A 17,843-nucleotide genomic window follows, 5' to 3' on the forward strand; every position below is an offset into this window, starting at 1 on the left:
AACTGATCTAAGATACCTTGGTAGCAGACAGTACCTGCTGTTTCCTCCTCTGAGACCATTAGCCTCCTGGTTTAGCCTCAAGGGAGATGACTGGGGAAAATTTCAACTTAAGGGAGAATAAAAGCACATTAGTCCAATATTTTCAAAATGTTACAGCATCCCTTTTTCTATCCCCCTGAGCACCACCTTCTTAAAATGTGGTAAAAAGAAGAGCTGGTTGGTAGCACATGCCTTTCATCCCAGGACTCGGGAGCAGAGGTGGGGGGATCTCTGTGATATGGAGGCCAGCCTGATCTACATAGGAAGACCTGGGCCAGTAGGGACTACAAGAAGACCCTGTCTCAAAAAAAAAAAATGTGGCAAGAGACTTGCTAAAAAATCTCTGCATTTGACATCTTATTAAATAGTTTATCAAGAACTGTTAATACCATCCTAATCACATTCATTTCATGAGTTCCTCCTGGAAGGTACATGTAGTTATTAACATTGCAGGCTATTACCACAGCAGGTTCACTGGCTCTGGGGAGAAGGCATCTTAGGTCACTTCCATAATGACTTGAGTTGTTTTTTAATTACATGTATTTATTCGTGTGTGTGTGTGTGTGTGTGTGTGTGTGTGTGTGTGTGTGTGATGTGTATGGGAACACATGTGCCAAAGGACGTGTATGGAGATCAAAAGACAACTTGTGGCATTGGTCCCCCCTTCTACCATGTGGGGTCCAGGAATTAAACTTGAGTTGTCAGCCTTCGAAGAAAGCACATTTACCTGCCGGGCCATCTCAGCAGATTGGTGAGAACATATTTAAGGAACGATCATTCCCACAGGGAGCATGTCCAGGGAAAGTAGAACTTTGCTTGCTGTATTAGTCACTTTTCTCAATATTGTGATCAAATACTTGACAGAAAGCAACTTAACGAAGAAAGGGTTTATTCTGGCTCACAGTTCCTGGGTCCAGTCCATCATGGTGGGAAGCATGGCAGCAGGTGCTGAGGCAGCTGGTCACGTTGCACCCACAATCAGGAAGCAAAGAGATGAAGGTTAGCGCTTAGCCTGCTTTCTCCTTTTTATTCAGTCTGGGACAAAGGCCATGGAATGCTACTGTCCACATTTAGTATGGGTCTTTCCTTTTCAATGAACCTAATCTAGACATGCCCCGAGGTTTATCTCCTGGGTAATTCTAGAACCTGTCAAGTTGACAATCAAGATTAACCACCACATTTCCAAAATCCCAGCTGAGACTTGTTCATTTATGTAGGCAAAAAGTATTTATTGAGTATCTGCTTTGTGCAGGACACTATTCTAGAATGGAGGTACAGTGTAGAAAAAAAGTTAGGGCCAAGGGCCAAGGAGGTGACTCAGTTGGTAAAGAGCTGCTACACAAGAATGAGAACATGAATTTGGATCCTTTGCATCCATGTAAAAGCTGGGCATGGTCACACACCTCTGTGACCCTACTGCTTGGTGGAACAGGTGAATCCCCTGATCTTGTTGGCCAGCTAGTCTGGCCAACCAGCAAGCTCCAGGTTCAGTGAGAGACACTGTCTCCAAAAATAAGGTGGAGAACATTGGTGAAAGAAGACACCAACACCAACCTCTAGCTTCCATACCCATATGCACTCTCATGCACACACACACACACACACACACACACACACACACAAAGTAAGGAGCGTGGGTGTGGTCATGCGTGCTTTTAATCCCAGCACTCAGGAGGCAGAGGTAGGTGGATCTCTGTGAGTTCAAGGCCAGGCTGGTCTACATAGTAGTTCCAGGCCAGCTGGGGCTGCAAGGAGACCCTGTCTCTAAAAAGACCAAAACTAAAAAAATAAAAGTAAAGAGTAACTCATACAACTTAAGGAATGTGAAGAAATACAGACATCCATCAATCATTACCCAAGTAAACCTCTCCCTGAAGAGATCTTAAAGGAAGAGGAAGATATGAACTTGGAAGAAGGAATAGGGATGTGGGGCAGGCAGAGAGTGGAGTCAGACAGAAAAGCAATTCAGGCAGAGTAAATAACATGCGTGAGGTCAGGCAAAGAGTTCACTCCTGTCTATTGAAGGAATTGAGAAGAGTGGAACCCAAAACTAAGGAGTGTTACAGACTCGATGTGTCCCCACCACTAAACTCATACAATGAAGCCCTAACCCAAATGCACAGAGAGTATGTTTGGAAATGGGGCCTTTAGGGAAAACAAGGTCATAAGGGTGGGGCCCTAAGTAGATAGTTATGATGGCCTTGTAAGAACCAGAGTCACTCCTAGGGGAGTGTTCATGCACAGAGAAAGGAGACAGCAAGGGGCAGTTATGTGCAAATCAAAGAGAGAGAGGGGCTGGCCAGATGGCTCAACAGATAAAGGTATTTGCCACCAAAACTGAAGACATGAATTGGGTCCCTGAGATCCACTTGGTGGAAGGAGAGAACTGACTCTTCCACGTTGTCCTCTGACTTCTACTCATACACATGGCATACCCATGTGCGTGTACACACACACACACACACACACTAAATTAAATTAAAAACATAATAAAATTATCTTTTGACAAAACAGAGAGCAGCCTCCAGAGATACCAGCCTTGCTGGAACCTAGATCCCAGACTTTAAGCTACCAGAATTATGTGCTAAGTATGTTAAGGATACATGTGTATGTTGTAGAAGCTTCCCAGTCTGTGGATGGCTGTTACAGCAAAGATCAATCCAAGGAGAGAAAGGAACTCAATGAAACTGGAGAGGCAGCCAACCAGGAGGAGCTTATCCCAAGGACTTTAGTCTGCATTTGACCTGAGAGCTACGGGAAGCCACTGACCAACCTTGAAAGGAGTTAGAGATGAAGTGCCAACAGATGGCAGTGCTTACAGTGTGAAGGACAACCAAGGTCAGAGCAAGAGTAGATGCGGCTCAGTGGTGGAGCACTTGCCTAGCATTCCCAAAGCCCAGAGTTTATTTCCTAATATCACAAAACTAAACAATTAACAAAAGAATACATACAGACTTTACTGGTGATAGCAGGTCAAGTCAAGGACACTTAACCAGAGACTGTGTTAGAAAGAAATGGTAGAAAGAGTACTCTGGGGGGCTGGAGAGATGGTTCAGTGGTTAAGAACACTGGCTGCTCTTGCAGAGGACCAGGGTTCAATTCCCAGTACCCACATGGTGGCTAACAACTGTCTGTGACTTCAGTTCCAGGGGAATCTGATGCCTTCTTCTGACCTCCATGGGCATGTCATGACATGGGTACAGTTACACACATGCAGGTAATACACAAAATAAATAAGCAAGTAAATAAAAACATAAAAAGAATAAGCAAACAAACAAATAAATAAATAAATAAATTACAAGTATACTCTGGGAGTCAAAGTTCTTTGAAGGTGCTTGCAAAGAAGGTACCCAGAAATTAAATAATAAGAAATTATAAGATGAACAGCAGCTATAATGACCAGCCTTCTCTCCAAAGTTTAATGAGCATTCAAGAAGTCCATATGGAGAATCAATTGGATAGGGAAATGACAGAAAGAAAAAGCAGAGCTGGGGATGTAGTTCCGTTAGTGGAATGCTTGCCTAGCATGAAGCCCTGGGTACCATCCCCAGCACTACATAAACTGTGCATGGTGGATAAACTGTAAACCTAGCACTGTCAACCTAGCACTTGGGAAATGGAGGCAGGAGGACCTGAAGTTCAAAGTCATTTTTGGACACATAGCAAATTTGAGGCTAGCCTGGGCTACATGAGACCCTGTAGATGGAAGAAAGGAAGGAAGCAAGCAAAAAAGGAAGGGAAATAAAAATAAAAGGAAAGGAAAAGAGAGCTCATAGTAGTGGGTCAGGAAATGTTGCCCAATAAGGATGACAGAGTTTCTTGACTTCCATTTGATATTCTTCTCACGTGCTGTCTCAACTTGCAAATGGTTTTTACTCCACACAGTTTTGGCATTAATAAGCTGCATGCTTTGCTCAACCAAGGCTCCTACTCCCTGATTATACTCTGGTAGCCCCCATGAGGCACACAAGGAAGACAGATGAACAGGCACACTAATGAATGGGGTCTAAGATTCCAATATTCCTTTCCTCAAAGGCTGTGCATGTCTCTGACAGAGAAATGAAATCTAGGAGACAACCTGATTATACAAATAAAGCAGCGTTATTATATTTGTCTACCAGGCTGATCACAGGACATTTGCAATTTATGGCGGATTTTACAAATAGAAAAAATAAACAGGAGATATCATTTGTTATAGCCGCATCTGCATCAATAAAGGGAAGGAGAGAATAGAGGCAATAATCTTAATATTTGAGGTAAAACTTTTCTCCTGATATATTCAGGCATTTGAATCAAAATACTATCCTACACTAAGAAGTCACTAATTTAATTTTGATGATATTTCCCTGCAAGACTGTTGATAGATCATGGTACACTACAGAAAATGCCTTTGCTCAAAAAAATTAATGGAGAAACATAATTGTAAGATAACAACTACAAAAAGATTATTAGGATGAGCTGGGGATGTGGATCAGGTAGTAGAGGCTCTGCCTAGCATGCCAGAAGTGCTGGGCTCCATTGCCACACTGTATAGACCAGGCATCACAGCACATGCTTATAATTCCAACAACTTGGGAGCTGGAAACAGGAGAATCACAAGCGGTCATCCTCCTCAGCTACATAGCAAATTCAAGGTCAGCCTGGGCTACACGACCCTGTCTTTGAAAACCCTAAGTATCAGGCCTGGAGAGGTAGCTCAGGGGTTAAAAGCACTTGTTGCTCTTGCAGAGGATCTGAGTTCAGTTCCAGTAGCCACATGGTAACTCATAACCATCTGTGTGTTCCAACACCCTATTATTTATTGCCTCCATGGTGTCCACACATAAGTAGCATAAACACACAAGTAGAATACACACATAGACAAATATACATTTAAATAAAATTAATCTTAGAAAAAAGAAACACATGAATCAAATGTGTCCATGCTGACAATGAAGGTCTATCAGAATTAGACCAGGTAATCATGGAACAGACCATTGACAAAGATGGTCCAAGGACAGGCCCTTCATCAAGAGTGATTTGAATAGCAAAACTGAAGGAAAGCCTTTGGAAGAAAACCATTCCATAATCCTGCTGAGAAAAACAATCAAACCCAAAAGCCAAAATATAGTTCTTGCCCTCAAGGAGCCACTCCCAATTCATTCTGAATAGTATTGTAAGGATTAGCATATAATCCCAGGGGTTGGGGAAAGGACCCAGTCATAAAGCGCTTGCATCCCCAGGAATCCACATTAAAAAAAAAAAATGAAGTATGACAGTGCATGCCTGTAAACCCAGAGCTGGGATGGAGACAGGTAGATCTCTGAGGCTTGCTCTTCAGCCAGTCTAGCTGAATCTGCTGAACTCCAGGTTCAGCAATAGACTCTGTATCAAAAAAGTAAGAGGAAGGGGCTGGTTTGGGGCAAAGGCAGACCTAAACCTGATGGTCTGAATTTGATCCTTGGAACCAACATAAAAAATAAATGTGGTGAGGTGCATCTACAATCCCAACACTCTCATGGCAGAAGCAGCATAACCTCTAGGAAACTCACTGGCCAAGCAGCCTGCAGTAGGCAGCCTGACAGAAACAAGGGAGACCCTGCCTCAAAAACAGGCAGAAGGAAGGAGACATTCCTGAAAGTTATCCTCTGACCCCCAGAGGCAGCACCTGCAGCATGTATGCACATGCATTCACATAGACCACACACACACACACACACACACACACACCAGAGAGAGACAGAGACAGAGACAGAGACAGAGAGACAGAGAGAGAGACAGATATAGAGACAGAGACAAAGAAACAGATTCTCTGACTCCGACTTCCCAAGTGGCATGCATGCACCCCTGTTCTTACACATCTTAAGTACTCACACACAAAAAAGATAAAAAAAAAAAAAAAAAACACAGAAAAAAACCTAAAAATGAACCTACCATTTGACCTGGAAATACCACTCCTTGGGGAAGGAAGGAAGGAAGGAAGGAAGGAAGGAAGGAAGGAAGGAAGGAAGGAAGGAAGGAAGGAAAGGGCTTGTGTTTCCTGAATTTACACTTTTACATGGTTATGGTTTCTCTTACAAATTGCTGGAGACCTCATAGGCTTCTCGGCACGTTTTCCCCTCCCAGAGTTCCTCATCTGTTTTCATTATTCGCCAGAGCAGCACCTCAATACAACGGAGGCGTAGCCACAGAAAAGACGAAGAAGGGAAAATTAATGATTCCTACTTGGGCTTCCTCATCTAGCTTGAATTTATGAATTTCATCTGCACTATACAAAAGTTAGAATTTTTAACAATGAGGGTGAAAAACCCTTAATTTTTGTTATTGCCTCAAGAACTCCGAAGATATCTTGTGCTGTGTCACCATTTACATTTCATATTAAATTCAAAATATGCTTGAAATGAGCAAATATTTACTTTCATTTGATCCATCTGTTAAATGAAATTCTAAAAAGATGGCTAAATCACTATATTGAATTCAGAGATTTGTAAACAATTTATATGTTCATTTGTTCTGGTTTAAAAATGCCCCAAAGCACAAATTTTATGAAACCCACAAAGCAAATTGCATCGTATTAATCTGATGGATGTAAGCCATGGTTTCTTCCTCTTCAGTCCATTAATTTATTTCCTAACTTGAGTTAATTAGTGAGGTTCCTATTTTTAAAAGCTCTGTGAAATGCTTTGGGAAAGGGGCGGTGTTTGCAAGTACTGCTTTGAAAACCTACCACAGAGGAAATGGGCTAAATACAAATGGCAAATTTCCCCAAGACATTATCACACACTGAGTACCTGATTGCCATTCAACAATCTCCATGCAGGGATCCCAGTGGGTGATTAATATATAGCTGTTATAAGGAATAGGGAAAGGTCTAGAAGGGAAGGAGGAGAGTAGTGAGGACAAAGTCATTCCATCTCCAAGGTCCAGTCCATCTCTAAATAAAGTCAGCTGCATTCTAACCTTACACACCAAATAGAGACTGACTTCTGTCTGAAACCCCAGTAGGAGAAGAACTGGTATCTAATCAGAGAAATAAAAACAAAACTTGAGACTGGTCAGTTACAGAGGAAATGTAGTGGCTGGACAGATGGCTCAGTGGTTAAGAGCACATAGTGCTCTTTCAGAGGACTTGAGTTTAGTTCCCAGCACCCTCATCAGGTGGCTCACAACCACCTGTAACTCCAGCTTCAGGGGATCCAACACCCTCTTCTATCCTCAGTGGGTAGTGGACTCAAGCACACATACCCACACACAAATACACACACACACTCACACACAGAGGCACATAGACACACATATATACACTTTTAAAAAGAAAGTCAAGGTAAATCAGTAATGTTCCCTTTAGTGAAAGAAAAATCTACTCTTAGGTTAAACTGGGAGGTAGTTCAAGAATTTGTCTTAATTTTTCTGTAAGTGCGTTCGTGCATGCGTGTGTGTGTGTGTGTGTGTGTGTGTGCACCCGCGCACGTACATGCATATGCATGTACACAGAGGCCAGAGGTTAACTTTGATGTCTTCTTCTATTGTTCTGCACGATATATTTTTTGAGACAGGATCTGTCACTGAAACTGGAGCCCACTGATTCAGTAGGACTAGCTAGTCAGTGAGCTCTAGGGACCCACCTGTCTTTACCTCCTCAGTGCTAGACTTACAGGTATGTGCCAGCATTCCTGGCTTCTTACATAGGTTCTGGGAATTGAAGTAGGTCATCATGCTTGGCAGGCATTTTACTGACTCAGCTATCTCTCCAGCCTGTGTCCTAATTCTTGTGTTTTCCATAACTTTATTTGCTCAGGCCAGTACCTTGAGCTAAGAAAGAAGGAAGAAAAGGAGGGAAGGAGAAAGGGAGGAAGAAGGGAAGAAAATTCACATTAAACTATAAATTAGAGGTTGAAGAAATGTCTCAGCTCTTAAGAGTATTTGCTAATCTTCACAACTCTCTGTGAAGCTCCAGGGGATTCTATACCCTCTTTTGGCCTCCTTGAACACCCACATACACATGCGTGTATCCACATACAGGTAGACACATATACATAAAAAAAATCTTTAAAGCATAAATTATAGCTAACAGTTCAAGAGAAGATATGCCTAAGGAATTAAGAAATTTAAAAAAATGCTTCTTAATAAATGCTCAAGCCCACAAACGTGGCATCCAAAACATGGCATCTTTCCTACCTGGAACATTTTGAGCAACAGGCAATGGATGACCAAGATTGTGTTAGCTTCAGTGCCCTTGCCATAACCCCAAGTCATGTTACTGCCAAGGATTCCCTGGTGCCAGCTTTCAGAACAACATCATGCCAGCTTGGTTGTTCCTTCCTTGCCTAAGTTCTGCATTGTATCATTTCCCTGCATCACGTGGCTGTGGGAGTCTGGGCCACACACTCATTTTCTAACCATGAGGTGATCGTTTTGTTTCGCTTTGTTTTGTTTTGTTTTTTTAATCTTTTAAAAGTATTTTATTTAGGGAGGGAGTGGGCATAGATTTGATCAAAACACCTTATATGCATGTATGAAATTCTCAATAAATTATTTTTAAAAATTTATTTTTTTTAATTTTATGTGTATCAGTGTTTTACCTACATGCACATGTGTGCACCCATGTTGTGCAATGCCCATGTAAGTCTGAAGAGGGTGTTGAATTCCCCTGGAACTCAAGCTATGGACAGTTTTTAGCTGCCATGAGGGTGCTGGGAATTAAACCTGGGTCCTCTGCAAGAGCAACCAGTGCTCTTAACCACTGAGCCATCTCTCCAGCCCCTGTTTTGTTTTATTTTTAAGACAAGGTCTCACTTCATAGTCCTGGCTGACCTGGAACTTGCTATATAGACCCCACTGGCCTTGAACTCACAGAGGTCCACCTTCCTCTGCCTCTAAAGTGCTGGAATTAAAAGTGTGGGCCAAGATATCTGACTAAGGTGGAGTTTTATTTGAAACAGGATCTCATATATCCCAGCATATCCTAGCTGAGAATGACCCTGAACTTCTGATCTGCCTCCCTCCACCTCCAGAGTGCTAGAATTGGAGATGTGTGCCCCCACTCCTAGTTTAATACAGTGCTGAAGATTGAACCTAGGACTTCATGCATGCCAAGCAAGCATTCTACCAACTGAACTACATCCCCAGCCCAGATCTTAAACCTCCAACTCCTCTTTTATAAAATGAAACATAAATTACCCAGCACAGCTGTGGCAGTAAAGTAGGGAGAAAAAGAGGCATCGAGATTAACATATGAGGGCCTGGAGAGATGGCTCAGCTGCTAAGACCACTAGCTGTTCTTGCAGAAGACCCAGGTTCAGTTCCCAGCACCCACATGGCAGCTCACAACATTCTATAACTCCAGTTCCAGGGGACATGATACCCTCTTCTGGCCTTCACAGGCATTGCACAACATAGGTGCACTTAGATACACACAGGCAAAATACCTCATATACATTAAATAAAAATGAGTAAGTTAATTTTTTAAAAGACGAACATATGAGGGGCTGGAGAGCTGTTTCAGCGTATAAGAGCACTTACTGCTCTTGCAGAGGTCCCAAATTTTGTTCCTAGCACCCACATTAGTCAATTCATAACTACATATAACTCCAGTTCCAGGGGATCCTATGCCCTCTGGCCTCTGCAGATACCTGCACATACATGGTGCATATGAATTCAAAGGTACACACAAACATACACATAAAAAATAAATAATTATTTATTTGGAGAGATAGCTCAGCAGTTAAGAGCACTGGCTGCTATTCTGGAGGACCCAGGTTCAATTCACAGCACCCACATGGCAGCTAACAACAGTCTGTAATTCCAGTTCTAGGCAATCTGACACCCTCTTCTGACCTACACAGGCACTGCATGACACAAGTACACCTACCTACACACAAGCAATACACTCGTACACATAAAACAAAAATAAAAAATGGTTTTTTTTAAAGATGAAATAAGGGGTTGGAGAGAGAGCTCAGCAATTAAGAGTACTGGGTGCTCTTGCAGAGGACCCAAGTTTGAGTTCTAGCACCCATATGGTGGCTACCGACCAACCATAACTCCAGTTCCAGGGTATCTGGTTCCCTCTTCTAACCTCCATGGGCATTGCATGACACAGGTGCACTTTCACATATGCAGGCAATATACTCCTACACATAAAATAATAAATAAAATATTTTAAAAATTAAAATAAAACAATAAATATTTTAACAAAAGTTTAATATATGAAAGAAACCAATGACACAGAAAAGGACTGGAAAGCCCTGGCCAAGCCTTATATGGAAGGGACAGAACATGTTGATGCATGAGTGCAGGACAAGGTGAGTGCTATGTAAATGACACAACCTGGGTGACCCAGAGCCAAGAATTTCTTTCCCAGCTCTACTTAGAAGTGGCCTCTGTCTTAAAAAACAGTTTCTATCACTACCTACATGTCCTTAGTCCACTTCCTAGTTTCAGGAAACTCGAACCAGGAAATCACCCTGGTGTCCTGGGGACCCTATCCACATCTGGAACACAGCCTTGATGCCAGATGAACATCCCAGTCAAGCAAGCTCATGCTTCGCATTTGGCACAGACTTAGATCAAAATCAAGTCAGCAGCTGACCCACCCTCAGCCAGAGGCTGACCTAAGACCTAAATAACTTGTAGTTTTCATTCCTGCCTGAACCCTGATCTGGACCAGTTCCTCCGGTTTCTGCCACCAAAAGAATGGACTTCTTTGGGACATCACGCTGGAAAGGGAAAGGAGAGCAGAGAAGCATTCTTATAACTCCCCTGTGGCTCTCACACCTATGATGTTACCTTTTTCTTATTTCTGCTGAAAAATATTTTTCCAACCCTTTGCTCACACACATACATATGACTGGGTTAAAGCCCTGAGACAGCAACAAAACTCTCCATTTTTAGTTTTGTTGTTATTTTTATGATTTAGTTCTTTTATTTGTGCGTGCTCATGTGTGTGTGTGTGTGTGTGTGTGTGTGTGTGTGTGTGTGTCTATCTGTCTCCTGTGTGTGTCTGGGGTAGAGGGTATGCCCACAGAGGCCAGAGGAGGGCATCAGATCCCCTTGAACTGAAGTTACAGGCAGTTGTGAGTCACCTGATATAGGTGCTGGGAAACCAGCTAGGCTCTCTGGAAGAGCAGCCAGTGTCTTAACCACTGAGCCAACTCTCCAGCCCTTGGTTTTGGCTTTTTGTTTTGCTTTGGTTTTGTTTTTGAGAAAAGATCTCATGGAACCCAGGCTGGCTTCCAAACATTATGCAGCCAAGGATGATCTTGAACCTCTGATCCTCTTGCCTCCACCTCCCAGGTGCTAGGATTACAGGTGTGCAGTCACTTGGGGTTTGTGTGATGGAGATGGAACCCAGATGTGCATGCCACACAAGTACTCTACCAACTGAGCAGCATCCCCAGTCCCCAAAGGCCCTCTTCTGAAGGCTTATTCCCTACAGTGGGCTTTAAATAGTCCCTGTAAGTCCAGAAATGGATTTCAATTCCAAACACTTGTATCACTAGGAAGTTTGGAAAGCAAACAGTTTGACTGCACTGAAATTGGGGACATTAAGAGGTGGGAGGTCAGTTCGCTAGACTCTAGGCAATCTGGAAAGGTGGATTTTCTGGATTAAACAAGAAGTCCTGTTCACTGTTCTGGAAAGGAAGGCAGCATCAGAAACCAAGTAGAGACAGTACCCTGCCAGAGTACAGAGCTCCTTTCTTAAGACCTACAGACAGCTCCTGAGGGGAAACAGCTGTTTGGATAGCAAGTATTCCTGACAAATTGCTTCTCCCAAAGAAGAGAAAAATGGGGACAAATCGCCCTTCCTGATGAAGGTTCTCCAGAATAAGGATCAGGTAAGATAAAATCACTCTGTCTACGGACTCTCACCTGCCCTGTGTGACCTAATTTGTCCCTACTATCTCTCAGTAATTAGCCAAGAAATTTTGAGAGCTGCCTGAGGTCACAGAAAGGATGTACTAGACCTTTGATTCCTAGTCACAGACCACAAATTCCCAAAGCTGAGAAGAGACACCTAGCCACTAAGACCCCAGATCAACGTCAAGGTCCTAGTTCTACCACAGCACATCAGTCCCAATGTCTTCAGATTTACACTTCTACGGCCAGACTTTCTATAGAGTCACAGGAAGAGGACCCTGGTCCCCCTGCATCCCCGACTCACTCAAGAAGATGATGGTTTGTCTTCTTGCAGTCCGATTCTCCTCACTCTCCGACTTCCTCAGTTGCAGTTGTGGCCCAGACCCTGCCAGAGTGCCCTGCTTGCTTCTCAAAAGCACCTTCATCATATTCCAACACATGAAAGCCACTGACACCAGGACCAAGAGGTAAACCGCGAAGGCCCCAAAGATGCTGGACTGGAACACGGTCCAACGACTGGAGAGGTTTGTACAGATGGACATATTGGAGGTATCTGGTTGCTCGTGGTGGCGGGTGCGAGAGAAATTGCAAATGAGTCCCCTGTGAGTGGGCACCAGGGGGTACTCGGTACCCATGGCAAAAAGCAAGGGCAGTGCCACTAGAGCGGAAGTGATCCAGACGAAGCCGATCAGCAGTTTCACCTGGCAAGGTCCAGACACTGCCTTATACCTGAAGGGGTGACAGATGGCCACGTAGCGCTCAAAGCTGAGGGTCAGCACATGCAGTAGCGTGGCGTAGCTGCACGCCTCGAAGAGGAAGGTGTGGAGCTTACAAGGCAATGAGTAGCTGGGAGTGGTCAGCGGATTCCAAATGATGCTGTAGAACTCCATGGGCATGCCAATCAAAAAGACCAAGATATCTGAGCATGCCAAACTGATCATGTGATCTGTCACCTCTTTCTGCAAATAGCCCTTTTTCTGCAATACCTGCGTCACCCGGATGGTGACGCTGTTGCCCACGATGCCTACCACGAAGATGGTCAGGTACACCAGGATGAGGGTAATTTTGATCCAGGTGGCCACCTCAAATTCGGGGACATGGCTGTGATCGATGACACGGGAGCAGTCCTTGCTGGGGTCACTTGATAAAGCCATGAGGAGAGAACCAGGTCACCAGGTCCCCCAAATGTCTCCACTTCCCTTTCTTTCTCTTCCTAGGGGAGCCCAAACTTCTTGACTGCAACTGGCCAGCTTGGGCGCAGAACTTTCTGTCACGGGAGTTGGCTGGTCAACTTAATATTTCGGCGCCCTCATTGAAACTTCCTGGAGCAATTCAACCTCGATCCCCGAAGGCGCCTGGGGGCGGAGTTTGGAGTTGGTTGCGCAGGGGTGAGGCGGGACTAGCCTGGGGAAGGAGGTTCTGGTCTCCCGTGGAGCTCCAGAGTGAGACCCGCTGCGCCCGGGGACTCTGCTCTTCCCTCCCTTCCAGGTTCCTGGCACTGGCCTCCCGGGCCCGCCCTCCAGAAGAGCCGTCTTTGGAGCTGCGGGAAGCTGGGAAGCGTCCCAGCGGTCAATCATTAACCACAGTTAATTCAGCTCAGCGGCCTGGCTGAGGGACCAGCCCTACTGCGGGGTCTGACTCAACACAGTGATACTGTCGCCGCGCCTCCCAGGCCACCATGCAGGCGCGGGGCCTGGGGAGCTCGAGGGTGCTCCTGGGCTTGGAGGGGGACAAACTTCTTCGAGCCGCTCGTTGTGTCCCCACTCTATCCTCTGTCCAGGGCTCCCTGGATGCCCGGCCTTGCATGACCCCTTTGGCGAAGAGTAGCCCTGGAGGAGCCTGCAAACATTCTCCACCTTAGCGCCCAGATTATGGGGTTCCTGGATATTTGGAATGAATAGCTGTCTGGAATTTGGCCCCCACCAGGCTATTAAGAGACCCGTAAAAGCCAGACTGAGCTCCAAGCCTCCTAGTGTTTTGCTTCGACTTCCTTCCCTGGGACCCAAAAAGCCAGCGTGGGGTCCTTTTGGTTTCACTCGGTACAGAGCCTTTCTCTCCCCAGTGGCGGGAAGTCTTTAATTGAGAACATGCATATGGATGGATGCAGTCACCTCTGGCTCACTTGCCTGGGTGGGGAAGCCTGTCCTCTGGGAGGAGCTGTTCCCCAAACTCAAGGACCACAGCAGGAGCCTGCCTGGCTGTCTGAGAGGGCCACTGCTTAAATGGGGGGCGGGGGTGGGAGGGCTAGGAAAGCCTCCAGTAGGCCAGTGTTAACCTTCTAACCCAAAAATCGAAAATGGGGGTGGGGTAAGGAAGTGAGCAGACTTGACCTGACAGTGCTAAATAGGAGGTGGAGGGGTCACCCTAAGTCAAGCACTACAGCCCTGAAGGAAGAAAGGGATCTTTTCTAACCCTAGCCCTACCCTGAAAACAGCCTCTGTAGTTACCTTGCCTAAGCCATCATTTTAAAGACAAGGAACTGGTTTATCCATAGGTTAGTCCCCTAGACCATAAAAAAGTGAATTTGAAAGGAAGAACTCACAGGTTTGTATGCATTTTTAAATTTTTTATCTTGCCTGGATGGGGTTCTCCTGTGGGCCAGGATGACCTTGAACTCAGATCCTCCTGCCTTCACCTCCTGATTGCTGAGATTACCAGGTATGGGCCACTACATATTGTTTATGAGGTACTGGGGATGATGGAAGCCAGGGATTCATGCATGCTAGGCAAGCACTCTACTGGCTCGCATCCTTAGCCCTATGTGCACTTTTAAGAAAAGGCCAAATACAGAGCAATAGGGAGCTGAAAAGGGAAGTTCCCAGGGATAAAGGAGAGAGAGGAAGTAGGAAGACCCACAGGTTGACAAGTTGCAGGTGTGCAACGTGAGTTAATCTACAGTTCTACCTACGACAGGACAACTACAGTTAACACTATTGTGAGGTGCAATGAAATCGTGCTAACAGATTAGATTTTAGGTGTGATATATATACACAAAATCACTCTAGAAGGTGAAAAAATGGAAATTGCTTGACTGTACTCATCTCTTCACTGTGTGTGTTGAATACCTTTAAAACATGCAATTGGAAAGCATAAATCATGAGAAAGACTTAAAAATTAGCCCAGACCTGTCTAACTCCTGAGCCCACAGACTGAACTCCTAACAGAAGGGAACAAAGCAGAGTCTCAGCAAATGCTCTGATTCGCATAAATCATGAGAAAGACTTAAAAATTAGCCCAGACCTGTCCAACTCCTGACCCCACAGTCTGAACTCCTAACAGAAGGGAACAAAGCAGAGTCTCAGCAAATGCTCTGATTGATACTATACGAAGAGAAATACAGGAACTGCATCTTCTGAACAGACCCTGGACCCATGATTTGCCAACCTGGGGGATTACTTGATTGACAGTATCTCAGAGTAGGGTATAAAGGACCAGATTCTTTATCTTAACTGACTTTCTCTCTCTCTCTCTCTCTCTCTCTCTCTCTCTCTCTCTCTCTCTCTCTGTCCCTCTCTCCCTCTCTTAAGTCAAAAGCTCCAAAGGTTCCATCTTTTCTGTCTCTCACAGTGTGGTAAGTATGGATTGGAGTTTGCAGGACACTTGCTTAGATTTCCAGGTTCTTCTGTCATGGAACAAAGAATTGGCCAGGCACTGGTAGATGGTGGTAGAAATAGAGACAGCTTATTAAGAAAGAGAAAGACACTCCCAAGAATAGAAGTGACTAGAGGTCTGGGACAGGCTGAGGATCAAATCCCCTGTCACTCCAGCACCTCCAGCCCTTTAGGGACCATTTAGTCTCCTGCTTTTGTATAGCTCCTGATTTTCCTGTTCATGTTCTGTTTTGTCACATGTATCACTGGTGTGGAGAAGTCTTCAGTCTTTCTACCAACTGACAACTTCCATGTGCTTATCTGGATGCCACTCTCCTGCCTATTCTCCTGCCACAATGGGTCTCCAAAGCTTTCTAAACATAGTAGCCTGGAGGCCTCACCATTCAGTCTATGCTATTTGATCTTCTTGGTGGGAGAGACAACTCTAAGAGCCCAGGCTTACCCTTCCTTCTTGGTATGCTCAGCACCCCCCCCCACCCGTGTCACCGTGTTCAGGGAGAAATATGAAGGGGGTAAGCCTGGGCTCTTAGAGTTGTCATATCTCCAGATTAGAGCTTTCCTCAGCTGCCACCAAGGTGCTGGGTCCTTCCAAGCAAGCTAAGGCTGCCTTAGGGTGCGCCCGCACTTCATCTGGCAACTAGTATTGTGTGGCAGTCCACAGTAAGGGCTCCGTGTTTGAGCTCGCCTGCATCTACTTCACCCTCATCCTGCATGGCAAGGTCACCATGACGGAGGATAAGATTAATGCTCTCATTAAAGCAGCTGGTATCACTGTTGAACATTTTTGGCCTGGCTTATTTGCAAAGGCCCTGGCCAATGTCAACATTGGGAGCTTCATCTGCAGTGTAGGGGCTGGTGGACCTGCTCCGGCAGCTGGTGTTGCTCCAGTGGTGGTCCTGCCCCTTTTACTGCAGCTGCCCCAGCTGAGGAGAAGAAAGTGGAAGCGAAGAAAGAAGAATGAGGAGTCTGATGATGACATGGGCTTTGGTCTTTTTGACTAAACCTCTTGTGAACATGCTCAATTAAAAAGCTGGAACTTTTGGTCTGTTGAGTTAGGGAAAAAAAAAGAGTTGTCATAGCTCCAGATTAGAATCCTCTGCAAAAGGTCATTTGCTATCCTAGAGTGACTGACTGAGAAGCCCTAGGTCACACCCACAGAATTCTTCATCCCCAGTACACACACGTGCACAAAACACACACACACACACCGCACGCACACACACACACACACGGGGAGGGGATTCATCCCTACCCCTGCCCAATTCTTTCTTCTCAAAGCTTTAAGAAACTAGGAATCAGGGTTGTAGAGATGGCTCAGTGATTAAAAGCTCTTGTTGCTCTTGCAGAAAATCCATGTACAGTTCCCAGCACCCACATCATGTAGTTCACAACTGCCTGTAACTCCAGCTCCAGAGGATCTGATACCCTCTTCTGGCTTCTGCAGCACTCACATGAGACAGAGAGACTCACAAATAAAACTAAATCGTGAAAAAAAGAATCTAGGACTCTTCCAAGTCTCCTTCAGCCTACCTATAAATAACTTAAAAAAATCTGTAACTCCAGTTCCAGGGGATCCGACAGCCTCTTCTGACCTCTGTGGGCATTGTACGACATGGGTGCTCTTACCTACATGCAGGCAATACATGCATAAACATAAAATAAAAGTAATAAATAAAATATTTTTTAAAATTTCTTAGTCCTTTTCAGAGCTCCAATCATATGCCATGCACATTAACACATTAATAGAACTCTCTCTCTCTCTCTCTCTCTCTCTCTCTGTGTGTGTGTTTATGTGTGTGTGTGTGCATGCACGCACAGGTACATGTGTGTATGCATGTAAGACTGGCTAGATAGCATTTGAAAGAACCTTGTAGGAATCCCCACTCCAGAAGTGACTGCTCAGCACTTCAGAACCCCGTCTGTAAATCTATGCTAGAGGGGTTCCTTGATCTGCATAGAGTAAGCTATGTGGCTTAAGCCTGGGCTCCATGCCCTGGCAGGAACAAGGTTAGTGTACCCTCCTGGTGCTATTTCAATGCTGATCTAGAATCCCATTTAGTCTTTGGTCCCCTCCTTATTTTCAGGGGACCACAGTGCCTTGGGCTGGTTCTGCTGAGAAAATATCATTGCATCTTCCTCAGAGTGAATCCCATGTGCAAAGTACCTGTTAGAGGGTTCAAAAATGGAGTGAAGACACTTCCAAATCTGCAGAAACAAGCTATAGCACCTTCCCTCCATCTGATTTTTAGTAGAAGACCACATGACCACCCAAATTCCACTTGAGGGTCATTTTCATTTAAATTTACCCCAACAGTGGGTTATAGGGAAGGACACAGAATTAAATGCCACACCCAG

At 44.9% G+C, this 17,843-nt stretch overlaps 1 protein-coding gene and 1 pseudogene across 1 annotated transcript in view; one reads left to right on the forward strand and one right to left on the reverse strand.

Annotated features, from left to right (window-relative positions):
• The window catches only part of Gpr39 (G protein-coupled receptor 39), a 227,421-nt gene extending 214,195 nt beyond the window's left edge, over positions 1-13,226 (reverse strand). The window contains exon 1 of the mRNA XM_008832467.2: positions 12,182-13,226. Within this exon, the coding sequence (XP_008830689.1) occupies positions 12,182-13,031 (850 nt within the window). The 5' untranslated portion in view covers positions 13,032-13,226. The remainder of the gene's footprint in view (positions 1-12,181) is intronic.
• Positions 13,227-13,555: 329 nt separating this feature from the next.
• On the forward strand, positions 13,556-16,489 carry LOC103733599 (annotated as a pseudogene).
• The last annotated feature ends 1,354 nt before the right edge of the window (positions 16,490-17,843 follow it).

This window comes from Nannospalax galili, unplaced genomic scaffold (assembly GCF_000622305.1).
Source record: "Nannospalax galili isolate Female #2095 unplaced genomic scaffold, S.galili_v1.0 scaffold995, whole genome shotgun sequence".
Taxonomy (NCBI): domain Eukaryota; kingdom Metazoa; phylum Chordata; class Mammalia; order Rodentia; family Spalacidae; genus Nannospalax; species Nannospalax galili.